Consider the following 17619-nt stretch of genomic DNA (forward strand, 5'->3'; position numbering starts at 1 on the left):
AAGGAGGAGGGACAAAAATCTAAGGAAATTCATGACGCTTTAAAAGCATATTTTTGCCTTAGTGTTTCATACTCTCACGGCTCGTAAACCGTGGAGTAAAAAAATTGAAATGTCCTCGATTATAATTAAGGCTTCTTTCAAGGATGTGTGATGACTTATTATTCCTAGAAAAATATTTTGGATATTAACCACTTGGGGTTTCTTTATCCAAACATTAACAGCGAATAATAACAAGTTATTCCCAATAATATTTTGGATATTCATCCCTTTGGGATTTCTTTATCCAAACATTAACGGTGAATAATAACAAGTTATTCCCAATAATATTTTGGATATTCATCCCTTTGAGATTTCTTTATCCAAACATTAACGGTGAATAATAGATGATTTCCCCCAAAAAAATAAGATTTTTGTATTTTTTTGGAATATTGGCCAATATCCTTTGGAGTTTTACAAACATGTTGTAAAATTCAGAAATGCAAGAGAAATATTTTTTTATTGTGTTTAAGAAATTCATGCGAAAACACATTTTCAAAACTTCAAATATTTATTTTTTATATATATAAAAAAAACGTTCAAAACATGTTAGGGTATTGGCCGTATGCATGAAAACATTTTATATATATATGTATATTTGCCATCTTTGCGTTGAAAACCGGGTATTCTAAATGCGAGATTGATATATTTTTTTATAATAAAAAAAAAAATACAACCTTAAAATAAATATGCTAGAAAATCATCAATCTCTCTCTCTTTCTTTTTTTGGAGAAAAAAAAAGGGTGAAACCAGTAGATCCGGCCGGGTCACTTGCCAAAGCAAGTGACCCGGCTGGACACAAACAATAAAAAAAGCTACTGTTCAAGTGAATTATAATTCATTTGAACAGTAAACACAAAAGGCATGCACAATAGCTATGTAATTAAAATGCAAAGTGAAGAGAATGCATGGAAACTTACCTGGCGCTGAAACGGGCGAAGGCGATGGCGCTGAGACGACTAGACGCTGCTCTTGCTTATTGCTTCTCAAAGTGGCTGAGGAATTGCAAATGGTGATGATCGCGCCCCTGCTGGTTCTTGCTCCCAGTGTAGAGAAGAAAACACAGCTACTGCTGGCGATGGGGAAGAGATATGGACGACTGGGATCAGCTGCTGCTGCAGAGACGAGACTGGTCGCCATCCTGGATTGCTGCTGCGGCTAGTACCTGCTCCTGGTGATTGAGGGGCTGCGAGTCAGCGATGGCTTCCGGAGCTGAAGACGACGCCGCTGTTGAAGCTGGAGACGGCTGTGTACTGGTGCAGGACTCAGAGAAGAGCTGTCTGTTTGGAATGTTAAGCAAAGCTCCTGACGCTAGCTGCTTGTGGCTCACGGTTTTGGCTGGTCTTAAGAGAAGTTGCCGGACCGTGGGGGAGAATCTGGTGGTGATGGGGAGAAGCCAAAAAGAAAGAAGGAGAGGACGAGGCTTTGGTTTTCTTGCTGTTCGGGTGATAGAGGGAAGATGTGTTTCGGTTTTGAGAATGGAGATGGAAAGGGCAGTGTGCGGCTGAAGGTGAGTGGTCGAGAGAGAGTCTGAAAGTTTGTGTTGATGAGCGGCTATGAGCTGTTTTTTAGACTGACGGGAAGGGAAAACTTTGCTGAGGGAAGGGGAAGGTCTGTGAAAAGAGAGATGGGGCTGTGACTTTAATGGGGTTCTCTGGTTTTGCAAGGGAAGAATGGAGATGGGGAACTAACAAAGAGGGGAGCTGCTGCGTTTTGGAGGAGAGATGGCGATGGTGGAACGGCTGAAAGGGGAATGAGGGTTCTAGTGAAAGGGAGAGGGGACTGTGTATGGCCAGAGAGAGATCCTTCATTTCCTCCAAGGGAGGGGCTGCTTCGTTGTTTTTATTTTTAAAAGATGAGCAGGGGCTACGACTTCTTTGCTAGAGAAATAGGGTTAGGGTTTTTCTATGTTTCCCTCGATTTTTGTTTGTCTCTTTGCCCCTTGTCAATTTTTTTTTCATGCATATGGCTGAATGTTTATTTATATAGAAAATCTTTACACGTTCTATTTAAAGAAATATTGCAATAATTATTGCAGAGATTGTCTTTTATAACCAGCACCAACAAATCCTATATATATAGTATTTTTTATTGCAGTTATTATTTTCCATAACTAGCACGAATCAAATCATATATCTATGATATTGCAGTAATTATATATGATTTAGTAATTATCTCCTTGACATATTGCTTCCTTAACCCTGATGCTCTATGTTCTCGCCACATGTAAATCTTTATTTTTTTTATTTTTTATTTTTTATTTTTTTTATTATTTTTAAAAAAATTATCAAAACATGGGTCAAAATTTGGGTAGCAACAGATGCCCCCTCTTTACAATGCTTACGAAGCAAAACTCCTCAATGTTTTGCATAGTAAGCTTGTAAAGAAAAAAAGTCTTCCATGCTTGCTGAGTGATCCACTCATCCAAGGACTTCATTTTCTAAAAGAATATTTGTCTCGTTATCAAGGGTGACCTGCCCCTTTTTTTTTTTTAAAGAAAATTGTTCTATTTTCACAGGCGATCTGCCCACACACATCCAAACCTGGTCTATTTTCAGGGGCGACCTGCCCACATACTAACGCTGGTCTATTTTCACGGGCGACCTACCCTTTTGATTGGGTTAACCTGAGATCCCATCTGGCGATCTCTTTTAATCTGAAGCAAAGTCGGTGTGTAGCTCGGTTAACCTGAAATCCCATCTGGCGATTCCCTTTAACCAAAGCTAAACTCTGCGTGGGTTTGGGTTAACCTGAGATCCCATCTGGCGATCTCCTTTAATCCGAAACCAATACAAAAATGTGTGTGTGGTCTTATTATGACAGGTGACCTACCCAAATGCAAGATGGTCTCATTCTGACGGGTGACCTACCCAAATGCAAGATGGTCTCATTATAATGGGTGACCTACCCAAGTGGAGAGAAGGGAAGAGTGGTCTCATTCTTATGGGTGACCTACCTAGGGGAAGAATGGCCTCATTATAATGGGTGACCTACCCAGGTAAAAAAATAGAGAATGGTCTCATTCTAATGGGTGACCTACCCAGAAAAAAAAATGGTCTCATTGTGATGGGTGACCTACCCAAGTGGAAAAGGGAAAGAGTGGTCTCAATCTTATGGGTGACCTACCTAGGGGGAAGAATGGCCTCATTATAATGGGTGACCTACCCAGGTAAAAAAAAAAGATGGAGAATGGTCTCATTCTAATGGGTGACCTACCCAGAAAAAATGGTCTCATTATGATGGGTGACCTACCCAAGTGGAAAGGGGAAAGAGTGGTCTCATTCTTATGGGTGACCTACCCAGGGGGAAGAATGGCCTCATTATAATGGGTGACCTACCCAAGTAAAAAAAGGTGGAGAATGGTCTCATTCTAATGGGTGACCTACCCAGAAAAAATGGTCTCATTGTGATGGGTGACCTACCCAAGTGGAAAATGATGGTCTCATTATGATGGGTGACCTACCCAGATGTAAAAGAAAAGGATTTTAGAAAGGGGTCTCAATATCTGGAGACCTGCCCGTTTTATTTTTTATTTTTATTAAAAAAAACTCCACGCTTTTGCTAGGGAATGGTCTCAAAATCGGATGACCTTCCTATTTCAAAAATTTTAGAAAAACTCACGTTGTTTTTTTTTTAAAAAAAAATGGTCTCAATATCGGGTGACCTGCCCGTTTTATTTTTTTTATTATTTTTATTTTTATTAAAAAAAACTCCACGCTTTTGCTAGGGAATGGTCTCAAAATTGGATGACCTTCCTATTTCAAAAATTTTAGAAAAACTCACGTTTTTTTTTCAAAAAAAAATGGTCTCAATATCGGGTGACCTGCCCGTTTTGAACTTCAAAAGAAATCATCTTACCTCGAGGAATGAAGCAGTGCCGCTTCACAATTACTATCCTTTTCCGTAGTTCCGTTGACCTATTTTCGGAAATATAGGTCCCTCCTTTCCGTTGTGGACTTCTTCGAGCTCCTGTTTCCATTTGTTTGTTCGACCTATCCTCTTGAACTGGAATATGCTCCACGCGCTATATTTCCTATCCTTTTCATGCTTGATGAAGAGATCTCCAGTTCCTCATGGGGCCCTTTCTTGCTCCATTGAACGTTGCTTTGTGTTATACTTTTACCGATGTTTTAATTGTCTTTTCCTCTTCTTTTTTTTGAGAAATTATTTTTAAAAGGAAAACTCAAAAAAATTGGTTTTGTTCATGAAAACTAAAACTTTCAATGCAATCATCATATTTTGTTTTAAGTAACTCTCATAAAAGGTGTTTCAGAAGTTCTATGATGATACCACTTTGGGCTTTGGTTCACTAATAGACCCCTATGTGCGCTTTTTGCCCCCTAGTGTGGTGTACAAAACCTATCAGGTTTAAATTTGGTTTGGGATCCCTCCAATTTTGAGAATGGATTGAGTCATCTTCTTAGTCATGTGTAAAAACAGTTTTTTTTAAGTAAAAGATTTTGAATGCTATGAGATCATGCGCTTTATGAAGAAAAGGTTTTTTACAGAGAGAATTCATGGCCGAGCATAGTATTTCTTTATAGAGTCAGCATTCACAGGTCTAACTAGATCTTCTCAATCCATTCTAGATAACAATAAAGCTCCTCCCGAGAACGCTTTCTTTACCATGTAAAGGCCCTTATTGTTTGGCGTCCATTTACTCTGATCTTCTCCTGGTAAAGGCTATATTTTCTTCCGTACAAGATCTCCTTCGTTTAATCCTCGGGGTCAGACCTTATTATCATATGGTTTGGCCATCTTTGATGATGACAAATTGCAGCTATCCTCTTTTCACTTATCAGATTCAACTATTCATATCTAACTTTTACTCATTTCACCTCTTCTAAACTCAGAGTCTACCACTACTCTTAATGAGGGGTTTTCCACTTCTAAAGGCATCACCGCCTCCATTCCATATACCAACGTATATGAGGTGGCTCCTAGTGAGGTTTAGACTGCGGTGCGGCACGCATAAAGGGCCAATGGCAACATCTCATGCCAATACTTGTACGTGACTACCATCTTTTAAATAATGTTCTTGACATTTTCGTTAGCAGCTTCTACCACACCATTCATTTTTGGCCTATATGGCGAGGAATTGGAATGCTTGATTTTCCATCTAGCGTAGAGTTCTATTATCATCTTGCCATTAAAGTTCTGGGCATTTATTAGGTATAATCTTTTCTAGTCGACCATATCGACAGATCAAATCTTTTTTCATAAATTTCTTCACCACTTTTTGCCTCTAAACATCTCAACAAAAATCTCGTTAGATGATTTTTTCACACAAAGTTTCCCCATCAAGACAGAAATCCCTTGCCAACCTCCTCAAAGTCTTCTTGTCGATTGTGGATGCCCCCATGAGATATGTCTAGTTTTTTGGATGAAATTCTTGATATCATAGTACCAAGGGTTTCCATCTATTTCTCTCTCAACTGAGCAACAATGAGCTGGGTTATTTCTTATATCAATGTGTACCGACTGTACCTTATGCCCAAAGTCTATTCTAGCCATAGAAGCTAACGTGACCAAAGCGTTAGCAAAATGGTTTCCTTCCCTTCCTAGATGGGTGAACTTTATTTCCTCAAATTCTCTAGCCAATTTAGACAGTTATTCTTGGTAAGGTCTCAACTTCTCATCCTTGATTTGCCATTTTCCTTTCACTAATCAAAATCGAGTCTATTACAGCTACTAAAAATTGTTAAGGAAATAAAGAATGGGATAAAAATAGTTATCTTTCTAAGAACTTTCTTACATCCTTCTCATCCTTGGGAGTTGGCATAGATTGAATAGCCTTTACTTAACCAAGGTCCACTTCTATCCTTTTGTCACTCATCCTAAATCCCAACAACTTCCCAGATTTCACCCCGAATGAACACCTTGCATGGTTAAGCCTCAACTTGTACTTTCTTAGTCTTTCAAATAATTCCTTCAATATTTGGAAGGATTCTCTCCCTCTCTAGATTTAGCAATCATGTCATCCACGTATACTTTAATCTCTTTTTGCATCATGTCGTGAAATAGAGCCACCATGGCCCTTTGGTAGGTGGCCCCGACATTCTTTAACCCAAATGGCATGACTTTGTAGCAAAAGGTTCCCCACAGTGTTACAAAGGTTTCTTCTCCTTATCCTCTTGCGTCATTTTTATCTTATTGTAGCCAGAAAATCCATCCATAAAGGAATATGTGTAGCTACATGATGCATTGTCAACCAACATATCTAGGTGTGGTAGAGAAAAAATGTTTTTAGGGCTAGTCCGGTTTAAGTCCCTAAAGTCCACACAAACTCTAATTTTATCTTCCTCTTCGGGTACTCCTCCTATGTTGGACACACATTACGGATACTTGACTATTTCTAGAAAACCAGCATTCCACTGCTTTTCAATTTATGTCTTTACCTTGATCAAGACATTCAGATTGGTCCTTCTCAACCTTTGCTTAACCGATTTGCATCCTTCTACTAGTGGTACCCTATACAAACCAGGCATAACCTTGTAGGACCAGGGAAAAAAAAATCTACATAATCTTGGAGTAATGCAATCAACTCTTCTCTTTCTTTAGGGGTGATCAAAGTCCCTATCTTCAACTCTCTCTTGATTTTTTTCATTGCCAACATCTATGGTTTCAAATTCCTCTTTAGCGGGTTTCCAAGCTTGTTCATGTTGTTCTTATTAATTTTTGTGAATCCCCTAATATTATTTTCTTTAAAGTTTGACCATTTATTCTCGGTGTAAAGTGCATGTGTTTGTTATGGAAGATCTGCTTTTAAGGTTTTTAAAAGCAAAAAGTGATGTGTAAATGCATAGTAAAAACATAAAGATAAACTTTTGAAAATGCATGATCTCATTAAAAGGAAAAGTTTGGCTAAAAAAAAAAAACAAGGATAAAATTCCATTGACATTTGGAACCTCGATTTAAAAAAGTGAAAAAAGGCAAACAGCACAATATCATGATCAAACAAGCGTTGTTGATTAAATTTGAACACCTATGGAGCTTCTTGGGTCTCCCAACTCTGGAACATCTCTCCCTTGGCTAGCTTTTGAATGAAGGTCTTAAGATTCAAGATGCTTTGAGCTTAGGCTTGTTTAGATGCAAAACGATATTATGGAGCATAAATCCTAATGATAGGTTCTAGTTCCTTTACTTGGTCTTTAAAAAGGGTCTCTTGCTGTCCTAGTGATCACCCTCGTAAAGGCAATATGGGGGTTCAGCAGATAGTGGGATGGTACATGTACCAATCACTATCAGTCTAAACACTCAGCAAAGAGTTGGGGTTTACACAAACTTAAACCTTGACTCAAGTCATAAGGCAAGCTGCTAGTCCCCCGCTTAACTTAAAATTTAATGTGTGTGCTCTCCAAAAAGAAAATAATGATAAAGTGAGGAATGACTAAATCATGTATGACCAGAATGTAAAGATGCATGCTAAAGCTTTTAAACAAATTATCATTCATAGTAAAAAAAACAACACACAGCATAATAAAAAAACAATTACCAAGCTTAGTCCAAGGGTCCCCAGCGGAGTCGCCATCCTGTCGCACCCTCGCGAGCGGAGCGCGGCGTCGCGGCGATCCTCGATTGATTTCGGGGTCTTTTGTTTTATTGTGAATAAGGGAGTCGCCACCTAGTATTTTGGTCACTAGGAACCCTAACTGGTCTTTCAGAGATTCTAAAGCAAGGGACTGGTTGCGTAAAGGGAAGGTATTAGCACCCCTAGTACGCCCTACCTAAGGTAAGCTGCTTGGTGTTTGGTTTCTTTATAATTGCTATGGTGTTGGTGTTTTCTAATCCCATCAGTTTTCCTAGGTTTGATTCAAACTAAATTTATAGAAATCCAAGGAGATTCCATGTGCTTTAAAAGCTCATTTTTCCCTTAGTATTTCAAGAGTTTGCGACTCGTAAATCGCAAGGAGGAGGGACAAAAATCTAAGGAAATTCATGACGCTTTAAAAGCATATTTTTGCCTTAGTGTTTCATACTCTCACGGCTCGTAAACCGTGGAGTAAAAAAATTGAAATGTCCTCGATTATAATTAAGGCTTCTTTCAAGGATGTGTGATGACTTATTATTCCTAGAAAAATATTTTGGATATTAACCACTTGGGGTTTCTTTATCCAAACATTAACAGCGAATAATAACAAGTTATTCCCAATAATATTTTGGATATTCATCCCTTTGGGATTTCTTTATCCAAACATTAACGGTGAATAATAACAAGTTATTCCCAATAATATTTTGGATATTCATCCCTTTGGAATTTCTTTATCCAAACATTAACGGTGAATAATAGATGATTTCCCCCAAAAAAATAAGATTTTTGTATTTTTTTGGAATATTGGCCAATACCCTTTGGAGTTTTACAAACATGTTGTAAAATCCAGAAATGCAAGAGAAATAATTTTTTATTGTGTTTAAGAAATTCATGCGAAAACACATTTTCAAAACTTCAAATATTTATTTTTTATATATATAAAAAAAAACGTTCAAAACATGTTAGGGTATTGGCCGTATGCATGAAAACATTTTATATATATATGTATATTTGCCATCTTTGTGTTGAAAACCGGGTATTCTAAATGCGAGATTGATATATTTTTTTATAATAAAAAAAAATACAACCTTAAAATAAATATGCTAGAAAATCATCAATCTCTCTCTCTTTCTTTTTTTGGAGAAAAAAAAAGGGTGAAACCAGTAGATCCGGCCGGGTCACTTGCCAAAGCAAGTGACCCGGCTGGACACAAACAATAAAAAAAGCTACTGTTCAAGTGAATTATAATTCATTTGAACAGTAAACACAAAAGGCATGCACAGTAGCTATGTAATTAAAATGCAAAGTGAAGAGTGTTGGTTAATTTCGCAAGTGCACGAATCGTAACAAGTAATAAAGTGATAAGTAGAGTATCGTCCCACGAGGATTTGTAAAAATTACTACTAATTACCAAAGTCTTTTAAATTATGATCTATTTGAGGAATCGAATGAGATAGTTTATGAAACAAAAATTAATGATTAAAAAAAAAAAACAAACAACCAAATGATTAAATATTAATGAATTAAATTGTACTGGTTCTAGGATTTATGACTTACCGTAACTATGCCTATGTGAACTTTCTCGATTAAATTAATTACTCCTAATGTTGATAATCAGGTTTTCCTAATGTAAATATTAATCTCTCTCGAGCATCAATAAATTATTTCGACAAACAAATTTCATATACTCTACGAAAGTTCTGAACTTGTCGAAATTAATTAAATACTGTAAAACCTGTAACAATTACAAAAGTTCCTAGGATATCTCTATCTTATAGATTTCTTAAGGTATTTCAAACAATAGCTAAAACAATTATCACTTCTCAGTTTCAAATTGAATTCTAAATCATGCAGATGTTGGCCAAACACACGCAAGCATTACACATAGAATGAAATACTCAACATCTTAATGTAATAATTCAATCGAAGAAATTGTTCACATATTCATAGTAAGGTTACATCAAAAATCCCAGAATAAAAGTCTACTCCATAGTTAAATCAAGGAGAAACAAACTTGATACGATGAACATCACTCAAAAGCAGAGAATTTCAGTGGAAGAGATAGGTGTCCTCCCGGTCTTCAATATTTTTGCCTCTGTTCTTGGTGTTCCTGTTGGTGCCGCCTCCTCTGTTTTTCTTTGTTATGTTCAGGGTTTCTAAGTGTCTCCCCTCCTCTGTTTTTCTGACCCGTAACTCTTCTTTTATATTGTGGCTTTTCTACCCCTGCAGTAATGAGGAAAATTTCCTTTTCTGCATTGATTTCTCCTACCCAGACATTGCGGGCCAGATTTGAGTTAGGAAACGTGCGAATTCAAAGATCTTTATTTCTGGAGAAATTGTAGAGAATCAAATTTTCTTTCCAACGACACTGATTTTGCAATTTTTGGACCTCTGAGCGTTGAGATATGGGCTATAAACCGAAACAGTCTTTGCAGTGCAGGAATTTCGGGCTGGTTCAATCCTTGTTTTTCAACTCGCTTTTTGGGCTTCGAAACAACAAAACTGAGTTATATGTCCTTCATATGTTTTGTAGACCTTCATCTCAGCTATTTGAAAATGGTTACGAACATCCGGAACTAAATTGTATAGCTTCTTTGCAGCACATAATGAATCACTGTTCAGTTTCACTGCCCGGCTCTGCCTGTTCAGTAACCTAAGATCTGAAAACACATTAATTTCCCACGAGGTCAATAGTTCAAAAAGAGATTCAAAATTCTAATTGTCTTGTGCAACATATCCAAAATATTTAAAAATCAAGCATGAATAGCAGAAAATATACATGCTAAAAATTCCCTTATCAAATACCCCCAAACTTGAATGTTTGCTTGTCCTCAAGCAAAAAGGAAACCATGAAAGCATAGTGCTAAAAGCTCATGATAAGTTCAACTTTGACATTTAAAAGGCTCCATCATGCAGCATTCACTTCTTGACTTAGCTCATAGACAATATTAGATAATGGAAAACTAAGCATTCCTACTCTCTGTGCAGACCGTTGTACAAACTTCCAACTCATCCATGTGTTTCATGTGTTTAGCATCCTTGAACCGTGCACAGTCATTCTGCCATTATTTTTTTTTTTTTGAACAAGGTAGCCAACTTTAGGAGTAATAACACACTTTTACTTGTCTTTTGACAAGGGTGATTTTTTTAAATTTATCACTTGTCTTTTGACGCGAATACAAACATTTGTGATGAATGCACCCGGTTACTTAACAGGTCATAAGCTTAAAATGCTTTGCATACTCATATTTTAAAGCTGCCGTTTGACGTAAAAGTAAACATTTGTGATGAATACTCCTAGTTACTAAGCAACTCAAAACATTGGAGTAGATACACATCATATACTTATTCATTCACTTTCATACTCATTATCACTCCTTGTTTTGATATTTTTCTTAGAGGGTAATAACAAAAAAGAACAGCACACTTATCTCTTATGCATAACTACACAATTCACCTGACTATGCTGGAAAAGTGTACTTCAATAATTCAACAGAAAATAGTCATGCTTAATCCAACTTTATAAGATATTATCCACTCTAAGCCTAGGAATATCATGGATACATCATGAAGCACCTAAAAATGTCAAAGTTGGTCTTAAATGCATATCACTTTTCACCCTCTGTTTTCATGGTTCCAGTGTGCAGTGTTCTTTCATAGTCAAAGCATGCAATGTCTCCCCCAAACTTAAATATCACAGTCCTCAATGGAAAAACAAAGAATAGAAAGGCTTACGAATACTTCCTTTTGACTATGTGGGTGTGAGTTTGTTGCTGCTCCTGGTTATTTGCTTGTATGATCAATCCCTGCACAACTCAATAAAACAAATAAGGTTTTTTTTTTTTTTGGGTTGCCTCCCAATCAGTGCTTAGTTATAGTCATTAGCTTGACTTTTCCATTTAGCTAAGATGAAGTGAGAGGGATATCATCCCTTTTTCCAATAGACTCTCCATTCCTATAATGCTTCAGACGCTGCCCATTCACTGTGAATGTTCCCTTTTCATCATGAGTGACCTCTACTGCTCCATAAGGAAATACTTTCACAACCGTAAATGGTCCTGACCACCGTGATTTGAGCTTACCAGGAAACAAGCGGAGCCGTGAATTGAAAAGTAATACCTGCTGACCAGGGACAAACTCCTTGCGTACAATGTGTTTGTCATGCCATGCCTTGGTTCTTTCATTGTATATCTTGGCATTCTCATAGGACTCATTGCGAAATTCATCCATCTCATTAAGTTGCAGGATTCGTTTCTCACCTGCAACCTGCAGATCTATGTTCAGTTGTTTCATTGCCCAGTATGCCTTATGCTCTAATTCAACAGGAAGATGGCATGCTTTTCCAAAAACTAATCGATACGGAGACATTCCCAATGGTGTTTTTAATGCTGTCCGATATGCCCACAATGCATCATCTAGCTTTCGTGCCCAATCTTTCCGAGAATTACTTACTGTTTTCTCTAAGATTTGCTTCACCTCTCTATTTGATACCTCTGTTTGGCCATTTGTCTGAGGATGATAAGCCAATGCTCGTTTGTGTCTGACTCCATACTTAGATAGCAGTGCTTCAGACTGCTTGTTGCAAAAATGAGTTCCTTCATCACTGATGATGGCTCGAGGAGTACCAAATCTGGTAAAGATGTTCTTTCGTAGAAAATTAAGTACCACCTTGCCATCATTTGTAGGCGTTGCAATTGCCTCGATCCACTTTGATACATAATCCACTACTAAGAGAATGTATTTGTTGTTATATGATGAAGGAAAAGGTCCCATGAAATCGATGCCCCAAACATCAAATAATTCAACTTCTAAGATATTCTGCAGTGGCATTTCATTTCGTCGAGATATATTCCCAGTATGCTGACATCTATCACAAGCAGTAACAAAAGCATGAGCATCTTTAAACATAGTGGGCCAATAAAAACCTGACTGCAGAACTTTGGCTGCAGTGCGCTGTGTTCCAAAGTGCCCCCCATATTCAAGTGTGTGGCAATGCTTCAATATGTTTGTCATTTCTTCTTCTGGAACGCACCTCCTGATGACTTGATCTGCACAATGCCGATAGAGTATCGGCTCCTCCCAGAAGTAGTGTTTGACTTCAGAAAAAAATTTCTTCTTTTGCTGGTAAGAAAAATCTGGCGGTATGATTTTACCTGCAAGAAAGTTGACATAATCTGCATACCAAGGAAAGAATTTGTTAGTGGAAATTGCTAAGAGTCTTTCATCAGGAAAACATTCATTTATAACCGTGAATTTAGGCTCCAGCTGCTGTGTCAATTCCAGCCTTGAAAGATGATTTGCCACCACGTTCTCAGTCCCCTTTTTATCTTTAATTTCTACATCAAATTCTTGCAGTAATAGGATCCAACAGATGAGTCTAGGCTTGGCATCTTTCTTAGACACTAGGTGTCTAATTGCAGCATGATCAGTATACACCAGCACTTTGTTTCCCATCAGGTAAGGCCGAAACTTATCAAATGCATAGACCACAGCAAGCAACTCTTTCTCGGTTGTGGCATAATTGAGCTGGGCATCGTTGAGTGTTCTGCTGGCATAGTATATGGTGTGAAACACATTATTTTTCCGTTGCCCCAGTACTGCTCCAACTGCATAATCACTTGCATCACACATAAGCTCAAATGGTTTCTCCCAATCCGGTGCAATTACAATAGGAGCTGTCACTAACTTCTTTTTCAACAACATAAAGGCTGTCTTGCATTCCTCATCAAACTGAAACTTTGTGTCTTTTAGCAGCAGACTGCATAGCGGTTTGGATATTTTAGAGAAGTCTTTGATGAACCTCCTATAAAATCCCGCATGACCAAGGAAACTCCTAACCCCTTTTACTGTAGTTGGTGGCAAAAGCTTATCTATTGCTTCAATTTTAGCTATGTCTACTTCTATTCCTTTTTCTGAAATCCGGTGCCCCAATACTATACCTTCCTTTACCATGAAGTGACATTTTTCCCAGTTCAATATCAAGTTTGTCTTTTCACAACGCTCCAAAACCAACGCCAACTTTGCAAGGCAGTCATCAAAAGAAGTTCCAAATACAGAAAAGTCATCCATGAAGATCTCAATGATTTGCTCCACCATATCTGAAAAAATAGCCATCATGCACCTCTGAAAGGTAGCTGGTGCATTACACAACCCAAAAGGCATTCTTCTGAAAGCAAAAGTACCATAAGGGCATGTGAAAGTGGTCTTCTCCTGGTCCTCAGGTGCGATGGCTATTTGGTTGTATCCTGAATAGCCATCTAGGAAACAGTAGTATTCATGCCCAGCTAACCTGTCCAGCATCTGATCAATGAATGGTAGGGGGAAGTGATCTTTGTGAGTTGCCTTGTTGAGCTTTCAATAATCCATGCAAATCCTCCATCCAGTTACCGGTCTAGTAGGTATCAAGTTGTTGTTTGCATCCTTTACCACTGTCATTCCTCCTTTCTTTGGCACAACTTGAACTGGGCTCACCCATGAGCTGTCAGAGATTGGATAAATAACACCAGCATCTAACCATTTCAGAACTTCTTTTCGGACTACCTCTTTCATGGTCGGGTTAAGCCTTCTCTGATGTTCTACTGTTGGCTTGACTTCATCCTCCAACAGAATTTTATGCATGCAAATAGAGGGACTGATGCCTTTGATATCTGCCAATACCCACCCGAGAGCTGCCTTATGTTTTCTCAACACCCTCAACAATTTTTCTTCCTCTGTTTTGGTCAGCTTTGCAGAGACTATCACAGGATAGGTGGAAGCTTCTCCAAGATATGCATACCAAAGGTGTTCTGGCAGAGGTTGCAATTCCAGAACCGGTGCTTGTTCACTGGTTGATTTTATTTTTGGTGCTGGTTGTCCCAAATCTTCAAAGTATCTTCTGCGGTTAGGTTCAAAAGAGTCCATCCAACATGTATATTTTGCTATTTCAGCATCCTCTTCCAATACATTATTTACCAAACATGCTTCCAACGGGTCAGTTGGAAGCTTGACTTTGTCATTAATTAAAGAGTCCACCACTTAAATGCTGAAGCAACTCTCCCCAATATCTGGCTGTTTGATGGCTTTGAACACATTGAAAATCACCTCCTCTTCATTCACCCTTAACCGCAGCTCCCCTTTCTTCACATCAATTAAGGCACCTCCAGTGGCCAAGAATGGCCGGCCAAGCAAGATAGGAATCTCATTATCCTCCTCCATATCCAGAATGATGAAGTTTGCTGGAAAGATGAACTTGCCCACTTTCACCAGTACGTCTTCAATTATTCCCCTTGGATGCTTCAATGACCTGTCAGCTAGCTGTAGTGTTACTGTGGTTGGCCTTGCTTCACCTAAACCAAGCTTCTTAAAAATAGATAAAGGCATGAGATTAATACTTGCACCTAAATCACATAAAGCTTTTTCAAATATAGAATTTCCAATGGAACATGGTATAGTAAAACTCCCTGGATCCTTAAGTTTAGGAGGCAGTTTCTTCTGTAAAATGGCACTGCATTCCTCAGTAAGAGCAACAGTCTCATATTCCTCTAGCTTTCTTTTGTTTGAGAGGATGTCCTTCAAAAATTTCACATAGCTTGGCATTTGTTCAAGAGCATCTGCAAAAGGAATGTTAATCTGCAATTTTTTAAACACATCAAGAAATTTAGAAAATTGCTTATCAAGTTTATTCTTCTTGAGACGTTGTGGAAATGGAATTCTCTGCATTATTTCTTGCGTTGGTTCTGGCAGAGGATCAGATTTTTTCATATTCTGAAGTGGTTTGGCCACTTGCTCCTCCTCTTCTCTTCCTGCACTCTTGTTTCCAGCGGTCTGCTCCACTTCTTTTCCACTTCTTAAAGTTATGGCCTTGCATTGCTCCTTAGGATTAATTTCAGTTGTGCTTAGTAGAGTTCCTTGTTGTCTACCCGTGAGCATGTTGGCTAACTGACCAACTTGAACCTCCAAATTTCAAATAGAAGCTGCTTGGTTCTGCAGATTAGTATTTGTTTCAGTCATGAATCTGCTGGTGTTGTTTGCTAATTGTGTCATAGCTTCTTCAAGTTTAGATTTCTCTTTCATGTGCTCACTTGAAGATGGCATAGCTGGATTCTTCATGACAGTTTGATTGTTCCATGAGAAATTAGGATGATTTCTCCAACCGGGATTATATGTTGCACTGTAGGGGTTAATCTGCCGGCTGTAGTTTGACACAAAATGAGCATGCTCTGCTTGAGAGAACGGGTTCCCAACCTGACACTCTTCACTTGTGTGATTTCCATGGCAAAAATCACACGTTGTATGGATGGCATTTGCTAACAGTTGAGTGGTTTTCAGTTGCTGAGTTAGTGAATGGACTTGAGCTGTTAATGCCGTGATTGCATCAATTTCGTGCACCCCAACAGTCTTCTTCTGTATGCTTCTTTCATTTGGCCATTGGTAATTGTTCATAGCCATTTCTTCCAATAAGTTGTAAGCATCATCCTGTGACTTACTCATAAAAGCTCCTCCTGAAGCTGCATCAATTAGTGTTCTTGTGGAGGCATTCAATCCATTGTAAAAATTCTGCACCTGCATCCACTTCGGTAGTCCATGGTGGGGACATCGCCTGAGCAAATCCTTGTATCTCTCCCATGCCTCATACAATGGTTCACTCTCAAGTTGGGCAAAGTTAGCTATCTCAATGCGCATTTTTGCTGTCTTGGCTGGTTGAAAAAATTTAGCAAGGAATTTCTGAGCTAAATTTTCCCAGCTGATAACTGAATCTGCAGGCATGGAGTTTAACCAGTTCTTCGTTCTATCTCGCAGAGAAAATGGAAACAGTCTGAGACGAATGGCATCATCAGTAACGCCATTATGCTTAAATGTGTCGCAAATTTCCAAGAAACTTGCAATATGGGCGTTAGGATCATCACTTGGCAACCCATAAAACTGAATTGAGGTCTGAATCATTTGCAGTATTGCTGGTTTGATCTCAAAATTATTGGCCTCAATCCTTGGTTTCCTGATAACAGAACGGATTCCTGTCACCTGTGGGAGAGCAAAATCTCTCAATGCCCGTGTGTCTTGCTCAGGATTTTCATTGTTTGCCATGAAGCCTGAACTGTTTTGAATTTCTCGCGTTTTCTTTCTTAATCCCCTTGCAGTTTTCTCAATCTCAGGATTATAAGGTAGCAACGGATGGTTTTTGTTGCTTCTCATGCACTAGACAACACACCTAAAGAGCTGAAGACAAAAGGCAATCAAATTAGATCAAATTTAATTTATATTGATATTATTAGTAATTTTATCTAAAATCCCCGGCAACGGCGCCAAAAACTTGTTGGTTAATTTCGCAAGTGCACGAATCGTAACAAGTAATAAAGTGATAAGTAGAGTATCGTCCCACGAGGATTTGTAAAAATTACTACTAATTACCAAAGTCTTTTAAATTATGATCTATTTGAGGAATCGAATGAGATAGTTTATGAAACAAAAATTAATGATTAAAAAAAAAACAAACAACCAAATGATTAAATATTAATTAATTAAATTGTACTGGTTCTAGGATTTATGACTTACCGTAACTATGCCTATGTGAACTTTCTCGATTAAATTAATTACTCCTAATGTTGATAATCAGGTTTTCCTAATGTAAATATTAATCTCTCTCGAGCATCAATAAATTATTTCGACAAACAAATTTCATATACTCTACGAAAGTTCTGAACTTGTCGAAATTAATTAAATACTGTAAAACCTGTAACGATTACAAAAGTTCCTAGGATATCTCTATCCTATAGATTTCTTAAGGTATTTCAAACAATAGCTAAAACAATTATCACTTCTCAGTTTCAAATTGAATTCTAAATCATGCAGATGTTGGCCAAACACACGCAAGCATTACACATAGAATGAAATACTCAACATCTTAATGTAATAATTCAATCGAAGAAATTGTTCACATATTCATAGTAAGGTTACATCAAAAATCCCAGAATAAAAGTCTACTCCATAGTTAAATCAAAGAGAAACAAACTTGATACGATGAACATCACTCAAAAGCAGAGAATTTCAGTGGAAGAGATAGGTGTCCTCCCGGT

General features: G+C 38.0%; 1 protein-coding gene and 1 non-coding gene across 2 annotated transcripts; one reads left to right on the forward strand and one right to left on the reverse strand.

The window, feature by feature from the left end:
• Positions 1-14524: 14524 nt before the first annotated feature.
• LOC112328239 (uncharacterized) lies at positions 14525-15328 on the reverse strand. The gene has a single exon (XM_024605698.2). The coding sequence runs from the start codon at positions 15305-15307 to the stop codon at positions 14582-14584; it is 726 nt and encodes a 241-aa protein (XP_024461466.1). The 5' UTR covers positions 15308-15328; the 3' UTR covers positions 14525-14581.
• Positions 15329-16124: 796 nt separating this feature from the next.
• On the forward strand, positions 16125-16228 carry LOC112328282 (small nucleolar RNA R71). The gene has a single exon (XR_002983037.1). It is a non-coding gene; the product is annotated as a small nucleolar RNA R71 (small nucleolar RNA).
• Positions 16229-17619: the final 1391 nt, after the last annotated feature.

The sequence above is a fragment of the Populus trichocarpa genome, chromosome 7, assembly GCF_000002775.5.
Source record: "Populus trichocarpa isolate Nisqually-1 chromosome 7, P.trichocarpa_v4.1, whole genome shotgun sequence".
NCBI lineage: Eukaryota > Viridiplantae > Streptophyta > Magnoliopsida > Malpighiales > Salicaceae > Populus > Populus trichocarpa.